Below are 17111 nucleotides of genomic sequence, written 5' to 3' on the forward strand. Positions count from 1 at the left end.
TGAGGCCTGATTCTCCCTGCCAGGGTAGTAACTCTTTTCTTTGGTCTATTGTATCAGAAGCCCAAGTGGTAGTCTAAGCTTCACATTTGGTGGAACCCTTACCGTGGAAATGTTCCTCCCTCCCAAACTAGGATCTCCACTTCTACAGAGCATGGAATTGTAGGGTCAGGAAGCACACATTCTGTGAGAGGGTCACTGGGAGTGATGGTGTGAGGGGCCACTCCTACTTCTGCCTCTTGGTTCCAGAACCAGAGTATTTTAGCTGTTGGGGGAAACAGCATTACACACAGGCCATTTGATTCACTGAATACTTCATCCTGGAGGAAAGTGCCCAGTCCTACAGGATGTCCCCAACTGACAACTTAGTTGAGACTTATAACATGCCACTTCTATCAGTCCAGCTCTTTCTGGATGATGCGGTATATGATAGGACCCAATGGATCCTAATAAAAACGTGCTATTAAAAAAAAAAAAAATTTTTTTTTTTTTTTAATGGATCAACACTGTCAATGGTCCACCAAGAGAAGCTTAGAATTTACCTTATGGAAAAGGGCAGAAGAGAATTTTCGACAATTCAAATAATGAGCACATACAGTTTTTTTTTTTTTAATTTTTATTGTGCTTTAAGTGAAAGTTTACAAACCAAGTCAGTCTCTCACACAAAAACTTATACACACCTTGCTTCATACTCCCAATTGCTCTGCCCGTAATGAAACAGCCCGCTCCCTCCCTCTACTCTCTCTTTTCGTGTCCGTTTCACCAGCTTCTAATCCTCTCTGCCCTCTCACCTCCCCTCCAGGCAGGAGATGCCAACATAGTCTCAAGTGTCCACCTGATCCAAGAAGCTCACTCCTCACCAGCATCCCTCTCCAGCCCATTGTCCAGTCCAATCCCTGTCTGAAGAGTTGGCTTTGGGAATGGTTCCTGTCCTGGGCCAACAGAAGGTCTGGGGGCCGTGACCACTGGGGTCCTTCTAGTCTCAGTCAGATCATTAAGTCTGGTCTTTTTATGAGAATTTGGGGTCTGCATCCTACTGCTCTCCTGCTCCCTCAGGGGTTCTCTGTTGTGTTCCCTGTCAGGGTAGTCGACTTTGTAGCCGGGCACCATCTAGCTCTTCTGGTCTCAGGCTGATGTAGTCTCTGGTTTATGTGGCCCTTTCTGTCTCTTGGGCTTGTAATTACCTTGTGTCCTTGGTGTTCTCCATTCTCCTTTGATCCAGGTGGGTTGAGACCAATTGATGCATCTTAGATGGCTGCTTGCTAGCGTTTAGGACCCCAGACACATCTCTCCAAGGTGGGATGCAGAATGTTTTCTTAATAGATTTTATTATGCCAAATGACTTAGATGTCCCCTGAAACCATGGTCCCCAAACCCCCGCCCCTGCTACGCTGGCCTTCGAAGCATTCAGTTTATTCAGGAAACTTCTTTTCTTTTGGCTTAGTCCAGTTGTACTGACCTCGCCTGTATTATGTGTTGTCTTTCCTGTCACCTAAAGTAGTTCTTCTCAACTATCTAATTAGTGGGAAACCCTGGTGGTGTAGTGGTTAAGTGCTACGGCTGCTAAGCAAAGGGTCAGCAGTTCAGATCTGCCAGGTGGTCCTTGGAAACTCTATGGGGCAGTTCTACTCTGTCCTATAGGGTCACTATGAGTCGGAATTGACTCGACAGCACTGGGTTTGTTTTTTTTTGGTTTGTCTAATTAGTGAATATCCCTCTCCCACCCTCTCTACCTCCCTCCTCTCGTAACTATCAAAGAATATCTTCTTCTCTGTTTAAACTATTTCTTGAGTTCTTATAATAGTGGTCGTATATGATATTTTTCTTTTTGCAACTGACTAATTTCACTCAGCATAATGCCTTCCAGATTGCTCCATGTTATGAAATGTTTCACAGATTCATCACTGTTCTTTATAGATGCATAGTATTCCATTGTGTGAATATACCATAATTTATCCATTCATCTGTCGATGGGCACCTTGGTTGCTTTGATCTTTTTGCTATTGTAAATAGTGCTGCAATAAACATGGGTGTGCATATACCTATTCGTGTAAAGGCTCTTATTTCTCTAGGATATATTCCAAGGAGTGGGATTGCTGGATCGTATAGTAGTTCTATTTCTAGGTTTTTTAAAAAAAAAAAAAAAGGTTTTTAAGGAAGCACCAAATCAATTTCCAAAGTGGTTGTACCATTTGACATTCCCACCAGCAGTGTATAAGAGTTCCAGTCTCTCCACAGCCTCTCCTACATTTATTGTTCTGTGTTTTTTTGGATTAATGCCAGCCTTGTTGGAGAGAGATGAAATCTCATTGTAGTTTTGATTTGCATTTCTCTAACGGCTAATGATTATGAGCATTTCCTCATGTATCTCTTAGCTGCCTGAATGTCTTCTTTAGTGAAGAGTCTGTTCATATCTTTTGCCCATTTTTTAATTGGGTCGTTTGTCTTTTTTGCAGTTGAGTTTTTGCAGTATCATGTAGATTTTAGAAATCAGGTGCTGATCGGAAATGTCATAGCTAAAAACTTTTTCCCAGTCTGTAGGTAATCTTTTTACTCTTTGGGTGATATCTTTGGATGAGCACAGGTGTTTGATTTTTAGGAGCTCTCAGTTATCTAGTTTTTCTTCTGCATTGTTAGTAATGTTTTGTATACTGTTTATGCCATGTATTAGGGCTCCTAACGTTGTCCCTATTTTTATTTCCATGATCTTTATCGTTTTAGATTTTATATTTAGGTCTTTGATCCATTTTGAGCACGTTTTTGTGCATGGAGTGACGTATGGGTCTTGTTTCATTTTTTTGCAGATGGATATCCAGCTATGCCAGCACTATTTGTTAAAAAGACTGTCTTTTCCCCATTTAACCATTTCGGGGCCTTTGTCAAATATCAGCTGCTCATATGTGGATGGATTTATGTCTGGATTCTCAACTCTGTTCCATTGGTCTATGTATCTGTTGTTGTACCAGTACCAGGCTGTTTTGACTACTGTGGTGGTATAATAGGTTCTAAAATCAGGTGGAGTAAGGCCTCCCACTTTGTTCTTCTTTTTCAGTAATGCTTTATTCATCGGAGGCCTCTTTCTTTTCCATATGAAATTGGTGATTTGTTTCTCCATCTCATTAAAGAATGTCGTTGGAAAAAAAAAAAAGAATGTCTTTGGAATTTGGATCGGAATTGCATTAAATGTATAGATTGCTTTTGGTAGAATAGACATTTTTATAATGTTAAGTCTTCCTATCCATGAGCAAGGTATGTTTTTCCACTTATGTAGGTCTCTTTTGGTTTCTTGCGGAAGTATATTGTAGTTTTCTTTGTATAAGTCTTTTACATCTCTGGTAAGATTTATTCCTAAGTATTTTATCTTCTTGGGGGCTACTGTAAATGGTATTGATTTGGTGATTTCCTCTTCGATGTTCTTTTTGTTGGTGTAGAGGAACCCAACTGATTTTTGTATGTTTATCTCATATCCCGATAGCCTGCTGAATTCTTCTATTAGTTTCGGTAGTTTCCTTGAGGATTCCTTAGGGCTTTCTGTGTATAAGATCATGTCGTCTGCAAATAGAGGTAATTTTACTTCTTCCTTGCGAATCTGGATGACCTTTATTTCTTTATCTAGCCTAATTGCTCTGGCTTGGACCTCCAGCACTATGTTGAATAACAGTGGTGATAAAGGGCATCCTTGTCTGGCTCCCGATCTCAGGGGGAATGTTTTCAGATTCTCTCCATTTAGGATGATGTTGGCTGTTGGGTTTGTATAAATGCCATTTATTATGTTGAGGAATTTTCCTTCTATTCCTATTTTGCTGAGAGTTTTTATCATGAATGAGTGTGGAACTTTGTCAAATGCCTTTTGTGAGTCAATTGATAAAATCATGTGATTCTTGTCTTTTGTTTTATTTATGTGATGGGTTACATTAATTGTTTTTCTAATGTTGAACCATCCCTGCATGCAAACCAAAAACCAAACCCAGTTTCGTGGAGTTGATTCCAACTCACAGTGACCCTATGGGACAGAGTAGAACTGCCCCATAGAGTTTCCAAGAAGCACCTGCCAGATTCGAACTGCCAACCCTTTAGTTAGCAGCCATAGCACTTAACCACTATGCCACTAGGGTTTCCTTGCATACCTGGTATGAATCCCACTTGGTCATGGTGAATTATTTTTTTGATATGTTGTTGAATTCTAAACCCAGTTGGCTAGAATTTTGTTGAGGATTTTTGCATCTAAGTTCATGAGGGATACAGGTCTGTAATTTTCTTTTTTTGTGTTGTCTTTACCTGATTTTGGTATCAGGGATATGGTGGCTTCATAGAATGAGTTGGGAGTATTCCGTCCTTTTCTATGCTCTGAAATACCTTTAGTAGTAGTGGCGTTAAATCTTCTCTGAAAGTTTGGTAGAACTCTGCAGTGAAGCTGTCCGGGCCAGGCTTTTTTTTTTTGTTGGGCTTTTTTTTTTTTATTACCTTTTCAATCTCTTAATTTTTTACAGGTCTGTTTAGTTGTTCTACCTCTGTTTGTGTTAGTTTAGGTAGGTAGTGTGTTTCTTGGAATTCATTTCTTCTAGGTTCTCAAAGTTATTAGAGTACAATTTTTCATAGTAATACAATACGATTCTTTTAATTTCTGTTGGGTCTGTTGTAGTATCGCCCATCTCATTTCTTATTCAGGTTATTTGCTTCCTCTCCCGTTTTTCTTTTGTCAGTTTGGCCAATGGTGTATCAATTTTGTTGATTTTTTCAAAGAACCAGCTTTTGGTCTTGTTAATTCTTTCAATTGTTTTTCTGTTTTCTATTTCATTTAGTTCTGCTCTAATTTTTATTATTTGTTTTCTTCTGGTGCCTGAGGGTTTCTTTTGTTGCTCTCTTTCTATTCGATCAAGTTGTAGGGATAATTCTTTGATTTTGGCCCTTTCTTCTTTTTATATGTGTGCATGTATTGATATAAATTGACCTCTGAGCACTGCTTTTGCTGTGTCCCAAAGGTTCTGATAGGAAGTGTTTTCATTCTCACTGGATTCTATGAATTTCTTTATTCCATCCTTAATGTCTTCTATAATCCAGTCTTTTTTGAGCAGGATATTGTTCAGTTTCCAAGTGTTTGGTTTCTTTTCCCTGCTTTTCCTGTTATTGATTTCCGCTTTTATGGCCTTATGGTCAGAGAAGATGCTTTGTAATATTACAAAGTTTTGGATTCTGCTAAGGCTTGCTTTATGACCTAATATGTGGCCTATTCTAGAGAACGTTCCACATGCACTAGAAAAGAAAGTATACTTGGTTGCTGTTGGGTGGAGTGTTCCGTATATATCTGTGAGGTCAAGTTGGTTGATTGTGGCATTTAGATCTTCTGTGTCTTTATTGAGCTTCTTTCTGGATGTCCTGTCCTTCACCAAAAGTGGTGTGTTGAAGTCTCCTACTATTGTGGAGCTGTCTATCTTACTTGTCAATGCTAATAGAGTTTGTTTTCTGTATCTTGCAGCCCTGTCATTGGGTGCACAAATATTTAATATGGTTGTATCTTCTTTGTATATTGTCCCTTTAATCATTATATAGTGTCCTTCCTTATCCTTTCTGATGGATTTAACTTTAAAGTCTATATTGTCAGAAATTAATATTGCCACTCCTGCTCTTTTTTGATTGTTGTTTGCTTGATATATTTTTTTCCGTCCTTTGAGTTTTAGTTTGTTTATGTCTCTAAGTCTAAGATGTGTCTATTTTAGGCAGCATATAGCCAGATCGTGCTTTTTAATCCATTCTGCCACTCTCTGCCTCTTTATTGGTGCATTTAGTCCATTTACATTCAGGGTAATTATGGATAGGTATGAATTTAGTGCTATCATTTAGATATCTCTTTTTGTATGTTGTTGACAGTTTCTTTTTCCCACTTAATTTTATATGCTGAGTAAAAAAAAAAAAATGCTGAGTAGATTATCTTTATATATTGTCATTTCCTCATATTTGTTATTGTTGATTTTGTTTCTGCTGAGTCTCTATTTTTTTCTTGTGTTTTATTTTGGTGACTAGGATAGTTTGTCTCCTTTGTGGTTACCTTATTATTACTGCTGTTTTTCTAAAACACATACTGTTTTGCTTATACAATGCCATACACTTTTCTACTTCGGTTTCTTTTTTTGCTCCTGCTGGTTTTTCTGCCCCAGTTGTTCTTCCTTTTATTTGCATAGGTTCAAAAACAAGCTCAATAGTCTCTTGCTCCATAAAGCCCTTCCTTATTCACCCTGGCAGAAAATAATGCCTTCTTCTTCCAAAGCCCTCCATGTACTTTATCTATAATTCTCTCTCATGACACTTATTGCTTGATATATCTGTCTTATCTCCTTTACGCATTGCAAGGATACTCTCTATGTTCCATCTTTGCATCCTTTAAATAATCATAGTAACTAACATTTGCACAGTGTTTATCATGTGCCAGGCTTTGTCTAAGCACTTTGCGTATACAAAGTCCCTCAATCTTCATAGAAACCCTACAAGGAACTATTATTATCCTCGTTTTACAGATGAGGAAACTGAGACACCAGGAGGTTAAGTGACTTGACAAGGTCATCCAACTAGTAAGTAGCAGAGCTGTGATTCAAACCCAGGCAGTCAGTGTGGCTCCCGAGTCCGTGCCCTTAACCATGAGTCTGTATTTCTTCTAAAAGTGCCAAGAACAATGCCAGGCTTTGGGGCTCTTTAAAGAGTTTAAAAATGTTTAATAAGTAGAGATCAGACAACTTTGATAATAATGATTTTATCAAGCTTTCCAGAGAATTTGTCTTCTTTGAGAACATCTATTTAGCGAGTAATATACACTCACATACCCTTATGGGTTGATGGCCAGGCAAAGTGGTAATAAGCAAAACGAACAATATAAAGTAAAATTCTTTCATATGAGTATAAACCCACTGCTCTGTTGATTCGACACTTTGGTTAGCAGCCAAGCTCTTAACCACTACACCACCAGGGTTTCCTCATATGAGTATAGGCTAGCAGAAATGAATTACTCCAGAGCACTTCTTGGGTTATATTGATGTGACTGTATTTAACTCTATAGCAACTCGGAATAATAATTGGGAACTTAGTATTGGCTTCCTTTAGTTGATTGCTCTATGAAGTTTCTTGGATAGTGATTTACTTGGAACAAAAGATTCAGTCAGTCCTAGAACAGACTTCCTGGCTGTGATTGTTAGTGGTCTTGCTGGCCATTGTGTTCTTTCAGACAAGTTCAGTGCAGTCTTAAAGAAGACAGATTTCATGTAATGAATGTTTAAAAATTATTTTGAAAGAATACATGATTTCTCACTCAAGCTTTTAAAAAGATTCCAAATAAGTTAGATAAAACTTTTAGTTGAAATTCTCCTGAAACCTGAGTCAAGACACTTATCAAGACCGATTTTATCTGATGAGTAAAAGTCAACTAACTTCGGGATATACAGACTATTTTATTTTTCTAAAAACTTGATGTATCCTCAATTGTATGAAGATTGTGAGACTTGGAAGATACTGTGATTATAATGAAATTCTGATGTTAGTAGTAGTGTGTGTTAAAATAAGGTGTAATTCAAGCTAGTACATGCTAGTCTATAAGTGTTTAAATAATTCACATTAGGATAACCAATAATCTAAGGCTACTTGGCATTCGAGATTGTGTATTTCAAGACATAATAAAAAGCATATCTGAAAATGCCTGTTTATGTGAACCATGATCATGTGGGACATAGAGTAAAACAGTCTTCCTCTACATTCTAGGACTTCACAACTCAATGGCGTTTAACGAATATTTTCTTATTGATATTGAACGTCGTTATCAGAAATCCATGCTGTGTGTCATGTTTTGTAGTTGTGCGCATCTGCCAGTTCTCTCGCAGGGGTTAAGCCACAATCCGTAAACTAATGTTGTGTTACCAATCCCTTAGACGCACTCAGAGAAGTATTGCAGTCCATAGCCCAAGGCGATTTGTTATTGGTCAGTATTTAATCTCTCTGGATCTGATTTTATGGCTCTGCGGACACTCTGCATTCATTTGTCTGACAGTGCGCGAGCCCTGACTGTGTGTCAGGTACTGTGTCTTAGCACCTAGGCCTTCAAAAACCGAAAATCAAGCCTGTTGCCTTCGAGTCAATTCCGACTCATAGCAACCACATAGGACAGAGTAGAACTGCCCCATAGGGTTCCAGGGAGCGGCTGGTGGATTCAAACTGCTGACCTTTTGGTTAGCAGCCTGAGCTCTTAACCACTGCACCACCAAGGCTCCACCTAGGCCTTAGCACATGGCATATCCGAAGCTATCATCCCTTAAGAAACCAATAGTACAGTGAGGGTGACAGACATGTAAACAGAGTTGGAAGGAGCAAAGAAACCCCTAATAAGTAACGTCACCATTTATTTGTAGCTTTACAAGCCACGCTTTTTGTGCGACATCCAGAAACAGGGAAGTTGCTGGTTAATTTTGATCCCAAAATTCTGGAAGTTGTCCGGGAAACTAAGTGCATGATAAAAATGAAGCTGGATGTACCCGAACAGGCAAAGAGATTGTTAAAATTGGAAAATAAATTGAAGGCAGATAAACTGTACTTGCAGGTAAGATAGATCATGTATTCTAATTATTTTTGATGGAGTTTTTTTTTTTTTTTGGTAAAAGAAAAATATGCCCCTGCAGTTGTGCTGATGTGTGGCAATAAGGAAAAATGTCTTATTGTGCTGATTCTTTTTTTTTTTTACGATGCTGATTCTTGATAGTGTAAAACACTGATTTACAAACAAAAGGAAAGGGAGGAGACAGTAAGCAGAAAGTGGAAAATTATCAGAAATCAGATTTAAATTTTTAGATAATAAACTAATGAAATAGAAAGTTTTTAAAAAGCTGAACATTAATTAACTCTTAATATTATAATTTTATAGATTCTCTTTGTTGTTAGCTGCCATCAAGTTGGTCCCGACTCACGGCGACCCCGTGAGCAATGAAATGAAATGCTGCCCAGCTCTGTGCCATCCCTGTGATTGATCAGTCGCGAATTGAACTATTGTGATCCACAGGGTTTTCACTGGCTGATTTCCAGAAGTAGATCGCCAGGCCTTTCTTTCTTTTCCATCTTAGTGGGGAAGCTTTGCTGAACCCTGCTCAGTATCCTAACAATATGCAAGCCACTGCTTAGGGACAGTGGCGGCTGTGCATGAGGTTCATTGGCTGGGAATCCAACCCGAGTCTCCCATATGGAAGGCAAGAATTCTACCACTAAGTCACACTGCCCCTAATTTTGTTGATTAAGTATATTACATTTTCATAATACATTTCACTCTAAGAATACTAATCTGTCTTGGAAGAAACAGCCAGAATGCTCCTTAGAAGCAAGAATGGCAAGAGTTCATCTCGCACACTTTGGACATGTTACCCGAAGGGATCAGTCCTTGGAGAAGGACATCATGCTTGTTAAAGTAGAGGGTCAGTGAAAAAGGGGAAGACCCTCAACAAGACAGATTGACACGGTGGCTGCAACAATGGGTCCTAGCATAACAACGATTGTGGGGATGGCACAGCACCGGGCAGTGTTTTTCGTTCTGTTGTACATAGGGTCACTATGAGTCAGGAACTGACTTGACGACACCTAACAACAACAACAAAGAATACTAATATGTTATAAACTAATCAGGTGGGATGACTATAAAACTACATGACAGGAAGATGATTCTTCAACATTGTAGGGTAAAGTGAGGCATTATTTCAGTTATTTTAGCAGTGAGGCGACTAAAATGATTTAAAAAAATAATGAAAATGGAAATAAAAATTGATATTAAAAGCTGTCTGAAAGAGGTTAAATCAAAATATATTCCAATCTTAAAGCATAGTTTCTGAAATAGGAGAGCAAGTAACAGCAGAATTTATTTAGAAAGCCAGTTAAAACAGCAAACTGGGCTAACCCGTAGAACAAAATTCTAATTCAAAAAAGAAACTAGACTTGCTGGCCTGACAGAGACTGGATAAACGCTGAGAGTGTGGCCCCCGGACAGCCTTTGAGCTTAGTAATGAGGTCACTTCTGAGGTTCACCCTTCAGCCAAAGATTGAACAGGCCCATGGAACAAAACAAGATTAAAGGGGCACGCCAGCCCTGGGGCAGGGACTGGAAGGCAGGAGGGAACAGAAAAGCTGGTAATAGGGAACCCAGGGTTGAGAAGGAAGAGTGTTGACATGTTGTGGGGTTGTTAACCAATGTCAGGGAACAATGTATATACTATTTGATAAGAAACTAGTTTGTTCTGTAAATCTTCATCTAAAGTACAATTAAAAAAACAAACAAAATAAATATAAACATTCCAAAATGTAAACTGTGTTAATCTCTGGGTAATGAGATTATGGTTGATTTTTATTTTATTCTTTGTAATTTTCTGTATTTTCTACAACAAGCTTGTATTACTTAAAAAAGTGAAAACTAAACCCATTGATTCCGACTCGTAAAAATAAATACGATGAAAAACAATAGGTATTTAAAACCAATAATCAACATTAGGCCTAATAAAGAAACACTAAAATAATGTTCTCAAAACAGGAACAACACAACCATGCCTCTGGCCAACACTCTTGTTGCAAACAATACTATAATTGCTAGCAATATCTAGTAGAAAGGAGGGGCTAATTGAGATTAGAAATATAGAAAAAGAAGAAATAAAATGTTAACCGTCTTTTCAATGACATAACTGAATATCTGGACACTTAACCAAAAGTAAGGTAAACATTATACAAATATAACCTTATAACCCATAAATATGGGTTTTAAGGTAAACACAGAAATTAATGGAATAGCTGATGATTCCATGAGAAAAGGAATTCTATTCACTGTAGTGCAAAAGGTATTAGCTTCTTTTATAATCAATGATGTAATAAGCAAATAAAGACTTTCTGCGTTTCTTGCTAGGAAGAGTAAATATGAATCTGCCATTTTCAATATGTCATTATAAAATCTCTTGGTTTAATTAAAATCGATGTCTAGGCATGTAGACAACTTGATAATGAAGTTCTCCTGGAAACTACTCTAACAAGAATACCAAAGAATATTTCAAAAATTTACCCAGCTATAAATTGTAGTACATTTTAAATGACAATCATATTAATATGTGACATTAAGAGTAACAACAAAAGAGATGAAAGTACTAGAATAGAGATCCTCAAAATAGCTCTTAAAATAACAGCTTTATTGAAGTATCATTCATATACCATACAATTCACCCATTTTAAGTGTGTCATTCAACGGCTTTTAGTATATTTAGAGTAGTACAACCATCACCAGATCGATTTTAGGACATTTTCATCACCCCAAAGAGAAACCTTATACCCGGTAGCAGCTAATCCCTATTTTCTCCCAATCTGCTCCACCCCCAGCCTCTGGAATCACTAATCTACTTTCCATCTCTATGGATTTGTCTATTTGGACGTTTCACATAAATGGGATCATATGAAATGTGGTCTTTCCTTGCTGGCTTCTTTCACTTAGCATAGTGTTTCAGAGTTTGTCCATGTAGTAGCATGTATCAGCACTTAACTCCTTGGCCAAGTAATATTCCATTGTCTGCATACACCACATTTTGTTTATCCATTCATCAGTTGATGGACATTTGGGTTGTTTCCACCTTTTGGCTCTTGTGAATAATGCTGCTTATGTGCATTTGTGTACAAGGTTTTCTGTGGACATATGCTTTAATTTCTCTTGGGTTTTTTTTATATGTCTAGGGGTAGAATTGCTGGGTCATATGGAAATTCTAACTTTTTGAGGGACTCCCAAACTGTTTGCCAAAACAGCTGCACTATTTTACATTCCCACCGGCAATGTATGAGGGTTCCAATTTATCCACAGCCTCACCAGCACTTGTTATTGTCTGCATTTTTTTTTATTAACTTTTATTGAGCTTCAAGTGAACGTTTACAAATCAAGTCAGACTGTCACATATAAGTTTATATACACCTTACTCCATACTCCCACTTGCTCTCCCCCTAATGAGTCAGCCCTTCTAGTCTCTCCTTTTGTGACAATTTTGCCAGCTTCCAACTCTCTCTATCCTCCCATCCCCCCTCCAGACAGGAGATGCCAACACAGTCTCAAGTGTCCACCTGATATAATTAGCTCACTCTTCATCAGCATCTCTCTCCTACCCACTGTCCAGTCCCTTTCATGTCTGATGAGCTGTCTTCCGGAATGGTTCCTGTCCTGTGCCAACAGAAGGTTTGGGGACCATGATCACTGGGATTCCTCTAGTCTCAGTCAGACCATTAAGAATAGTCTTTTTATGAGAATTTGGGTGCATTTTTTATAATAGCCATCCTAGTGGGTGTGAAGTGGTACCTCACTATGGTTTTGATTTGTATTTCCCTAATGGCTAATGACGTGGGCACCTTTTCGTGTGTTTCTTAGGCATTTGTATATCTTTTTCAGAGAAATGTCTATTTAAATCTTTGGCCCATTTTTAAATTGAGTTATTTGTCTTCTTATTACAGACTTGTAAGCGTTTTGTATATATCCTTTATATCCTGCAAATTCCTTCTCAGGTACACTATTTGGAAATATTTCCTCTCATTCTGTGGGTTTTCTTTGCAATTTCTTGATGATGTTCTTTGATGCAAAAAGTTTCTAATTTTGAAGAATCGAATTTATCTATTTTTTCTTTTGTCGGTTGCGTTTTGGTGTTGTATCTAAGGATCTTTGCCTAATCCAAGGTCATGAAGATTTATCCCTATGTTTTCTGATAAGAGTTATCATGTAGTTTTAGCTCTTACCAAAATCGTATTTAATTGTTATCCTAGATATTTGTACTGGTCAGTTGTAACTTTGGGAGATTGAGTGTAAAAGCACTATTATAAACTGAGGTTATTATTACTTGCATTGTATCTTATAGGATTTTGGTTAGTATTGAGTGAAATCATAAAAGTCAAAGTCCTTTGCCAAATGTCAAGTATAAATAAAAGCAATATATGTTCAACTACAAGTAACAGAAAAAGAGGAAAGGAATCAACTTGGAATCTATTTAGTAACCTAACTTTGAAACTGTTTAAATATTATTAACTTTGATAAAGTTAACTTGAATTCACTTCTGCCACCACAGGGTGCAGTAAATTACTAAATAATAAAAAATTGAGCATCATGATTCATCTGAAAAAATATGTAAAAGAAAGTAGAAAAGCTTATTAACTCTGATTGTGTGGGGAGGTTAAATTTATTTTGAATCAAGAAAACAAGTGTGGCATTAATGATGAGTAGATTTTAATATGTCAAAAGATGAGGAACAGAAGGGGGAAAAGACATAATTACAGACAACATTAAAAGGTAATTACCCAAACTATTAAAAAAGCATAAATCTAGAAAGACAATAAATATTACAAATGAAAATCTAGAAAGCTCCATTGACTTGTTTAAAGGGGACGCTCAGGTAGTTTACAGGTGAGGGAAAAGTCAGTGAATCAGTATAAATGTAAATGAACAATCCCTGTGTCAGCTGGACTATGAGGAAACAGGTATAATCAAACCTTCCTGGTATGAATCAAAGAGGAGCCCTGGTAGCACAGTGGTTAAGGCACTTGGCTATGAGCCAAAAGATCAGTAGTTCAAATCCACCAGTTACTCCTTTGGAGAAAAATGTGGCAGTCTCTTTTCATGAAGATTATAACCTAGGAAACCCTATGGGACAAGACAGTTCTACTCTGTACTGTAGCTATGTGTTGGAAATGACTCAACAGCAAAAAATTTGGTTTGGCATGAATAAAAAATCTGACTGTTATTTTAAAATGAATTGAAGTAAACTATTTTTATGCCATTTCGACTTCTAACAGGGTCTTCTGCAGTATTATGATGAGCTGTGTCAGGAAGTTCCTACTGTGTTTGTTAACCTGATGACCCCTAAAATGAAAAAGGTTGGTAATGATGAAGGCTTATATTCATTTCCCTGTTATTTAAAATTAGATTCTGGTCTTATAAATTATGAGTTTTAGAACATCTTTGAGCCCATCAGTGGCTCCATAGGAGAAAAGACCTGATAATCTGCACCCGTAAAGATTACAGCCTAGGAAACTCTATGGGGTAGTTTTACTCTGTCCTATAGGGTTGCTATGAGTCGGAATCAGCACACAACAGTGACAATTCTTGCTTAGACCATCTGTTTCTTGTTCAACTTTCAGCTGTTTTTTTTCTACGGAGTGATTTCTTATCTAAGTTTTGTTGCTTTGAGAAATAAATCTAAATAATGAGCACTTTCTAAAAATCCATGATTATTTCATGAACAGCCAAAGATTAATTTAAAATTCATCATTATTAGGTATAATGCAGGAAAAAATATAATTAAGGAAATATAAACTGCCTTATTTCCAGGTAATAAAAGAAAGCCCTTCCTATAAATGTAGACGCTGCTGAAAATAATGAAAGCCGTTCTTTACTTTTTCTAGGTGGAATGTGTGTTGAGACAAGGACTCACAATATTAACATGGTCATCTTTAACGCTGGAAAGCTTCTTCCAAGAAGTTGACTCAGTTTTGGATATGTTCAATCAGCTTTTAAAGAAGGTATGAGTTTTATGATTGAAACATAAAAAAGCTACATGCATTAATGCTCAGGATGTAAGTAACAGTTTGAAAATCTATGAACACTTTTTAAAGGGAGTGACTTTTAACCAAAAGGAAATCCATTAAAAAACAATGCTTTGTGTTTCTTCTACTGCTTTGGGACCTTTGCATTTAGGGTTGTCTTGTTCTTGTCACAACCAGGGACGTGTTATACGTTTGTTTGGTTGTTGTTGTTGTTTTAATATATCTTTGTTTGATGACAGTAATGTGTGACCAGAAATCTCTTGCTCATAGTTACTTTTTTTTTTTTCTTTTTTGAAACGAATGTAGAAACCTAACTTGCAAGGTCTCTGGCTGCTTGCCAACCTTTCTCATCTCTTTTAGAGCCGTCACAGTTAGGCATGCTTTTATCAAATCATGGAAGACATTAAGAAATCTTGATATTGTCCTTAAATTACCTTGCCTTTAATATATTAAAATGATGGTCCAACTCCACAGGGCAGGTTAGAAAGTGGGATAATTGTACAGACTGTGGAAGATGGCAAGGATAAGTGCTTAAGTCTGAGGTGGCCATCTAACAGGTATTCGCATATTGATTCATAACACGTTTGCTACACTGAGAAAACAAACTCATTGCCATCAAGTCGATTTTGACTCCTGGTGACTCCATGTGTTACAGAGTAGAGCTGCCCCCATAGGGTTTTCTTGGCTGTAATCTTTATGGAGGCAGATTGCCAGGCCTTTCTTCCTGGGTGCCCCTAGGTGGGTTTGTACCACAAACCTTTCGGTTAATATCCAAGCACAAACCATTGAGCCTCTGGGACCTTTCTGTAAAGATTACAGCCAAGAAAACCCTGTGGAGCAGTTCTACCCTGTAACACATGTGGTCGCTATGGGTCAGACTCATGCGAGTTTCTGGATTTAACCCTTTGAATTAACTTATCGCCCAAATATATTTAGGTTGAAAAGCCTGCTCTAAAGGAGAGTTTTTCTTCACTTTTTTTCGGTAGGTCAGTGACTTGTGTGAAATGCATATTGATACAGTTCTAAAGGAAATAGCCAAAACAGTGTTAATTTCCCTACCGGAAAGTGGTGCTACCAAAGTAGAAGATATGCTGACTCTCAATGAGGTATGGATTTATTTATTATATTATAATAACAATATTGGCCCACAATCCTAAATGTCAATTTGCAATCTAAAAGTAGAAATCAGGGTCAGTAGCATTTTGACAGCCTAGCTTTTTTTGGACAACTTCAGCTCCAAAAACTTTCACGGCTTCAACAGTAAGCTTGGCCTATAGCACATTACCTTGTTCTAATGTCCTCACCCTAATGCTGGCATTCTCTGAGGTTCAGTGTTCTTTCCCCTCTGTGTGTGTTCTCAGGGCAATATCATCTATTGTCATGGTTTTAATTGCCACATAGTTTCCAATGGGATACCCTGATGGCATAGTGGTTAAGTGCTATGGCTGCTAACCAAAGGTTGGCAGTTCAAATCCACCAGGCGCTCTTTGGAAACTCTATGGGGCAGTTCTACTTTGACCTATAGGGTCCCAGTGAGTTGGAATTGACTTGACAGCCACAGGCTTTGGTTTCCAGTGACTCCTAAATCTGTGTCTCCAGTCTGAATCTTCCTTCCAAGTTCCAGACTACAGGTAGGCCCTGACTTATGAGGGGCTCTGTTCCGATGACTCCATCATAAGTTGATTCTGATATAAGTTGAATACCTCATTTTTTCATTATTATTGCCTTTTATTATCAGTATCTTTAGAAATCATAACATTGACCATCTGCAGGTGAACATCTGAGAATGAATGCCTGAGAATGATAACCTTAGCAAATTATGTCCTGCAACATTGTATGTAGTAGATATTATTAATGATAAGATGTCCAAAAAAGAAAAGGATGGTTATAAGTACGGTTCATGGTAACTTGAATACATCTTAAGTTGAGGACTGCCTGTACTGTATTCAGCGGCCACTTCTGACTCAGGCACTTTTAAAACTAACGGCGTCTTGTCACTGAATACCACTTACTTCCTCCTTTCGTTTTCTCTTTCGATGAAGGCACCATCCACCCTTTAAGTCACCCAGAAACCTAGGAGACATCTTGACTTCTTTCTTCAACCCATTTTCTAAATTCATTCAGTCTTAAAGTTTAGTCAGGCTTTGCCTCTTACTCAGATCTTGCTTGAATTGCCTCTCCTTTTCCACACGTACTGCCACCGTATTTTTACGCAGATAATGCACGCCTTCTACATTTGTTTGCCAACTCCACTCTTCCGCCTTGTGAGGTATTTTTGTAAATTTGCTATGCTAATTTTTTTTTTTTTTAAACAGCAACATGCAAAACATGTCCTTTCCTAGGCCAGGCCCTTAGTGCTCATTTTGAGGTGAGCAATTGATGTTGTGATCTAACCGGTCTCTCTGCGTCCAGATTTGGCCCCAGCACACCTATCCTTCGTATTACCACCAAGCTCAATGGTGATTTTCCAGCTTAAATTCTATTGGCTTCAAAGCACAAAGATAGGAAGCCTGTCTCATCATTTTGAGGCCCAGTCTCTCTCAAAGCACTCGATT

General features: G+C 37.8%; 1 protein-coding gene across 1 annotated transcript in view; it reads left to right on the plus strand.

Annotated features, from left to right (window-relative positions):
* Positions 1 to 17111, plus strand: part of DNAH8 (dynein axonemal heavy chain 8) — a 347089-nt gene that overhangs the window by 51989 nt on the left and 277989 nt on the right. The window contains exons 14-17 of the mRNA XM_003404207.4: positions 8385 to 8572; positions 13807 to 13887; positions 14416 to 14532; positions 15543 to 15662. Of these exons, the coding sequence (XP_003404255.4) occupies positions 8385 to 8572; positions 13807 to 13887; positions 14416 to 14532; positions 15543 to 15662 (506 nt within the window). The remainder of the gene's footprint in view (positions 1 to 8384; positions 8573 to 13806; positions 13888 to 14415; positions 14533 to 15542; positions 15663 to 17111) is intronic.

The sequence above is a fragment of the Loxodonta africana genome, chromosome 1, assembly GCF_030014295.1.
Source record: "Loxodonta africana isolate mLoxAfr1 chromosome 1, mLoxAfr1.hap2, whole genome shotgun sequence".
NCBI classification, from domain to species: domain Eukaryota; kingdom Metazoa; phylum Chordata; class Mammalia; order Proboscidea; family Elephantidae; genus Loxodonta; species Loxodonta africana.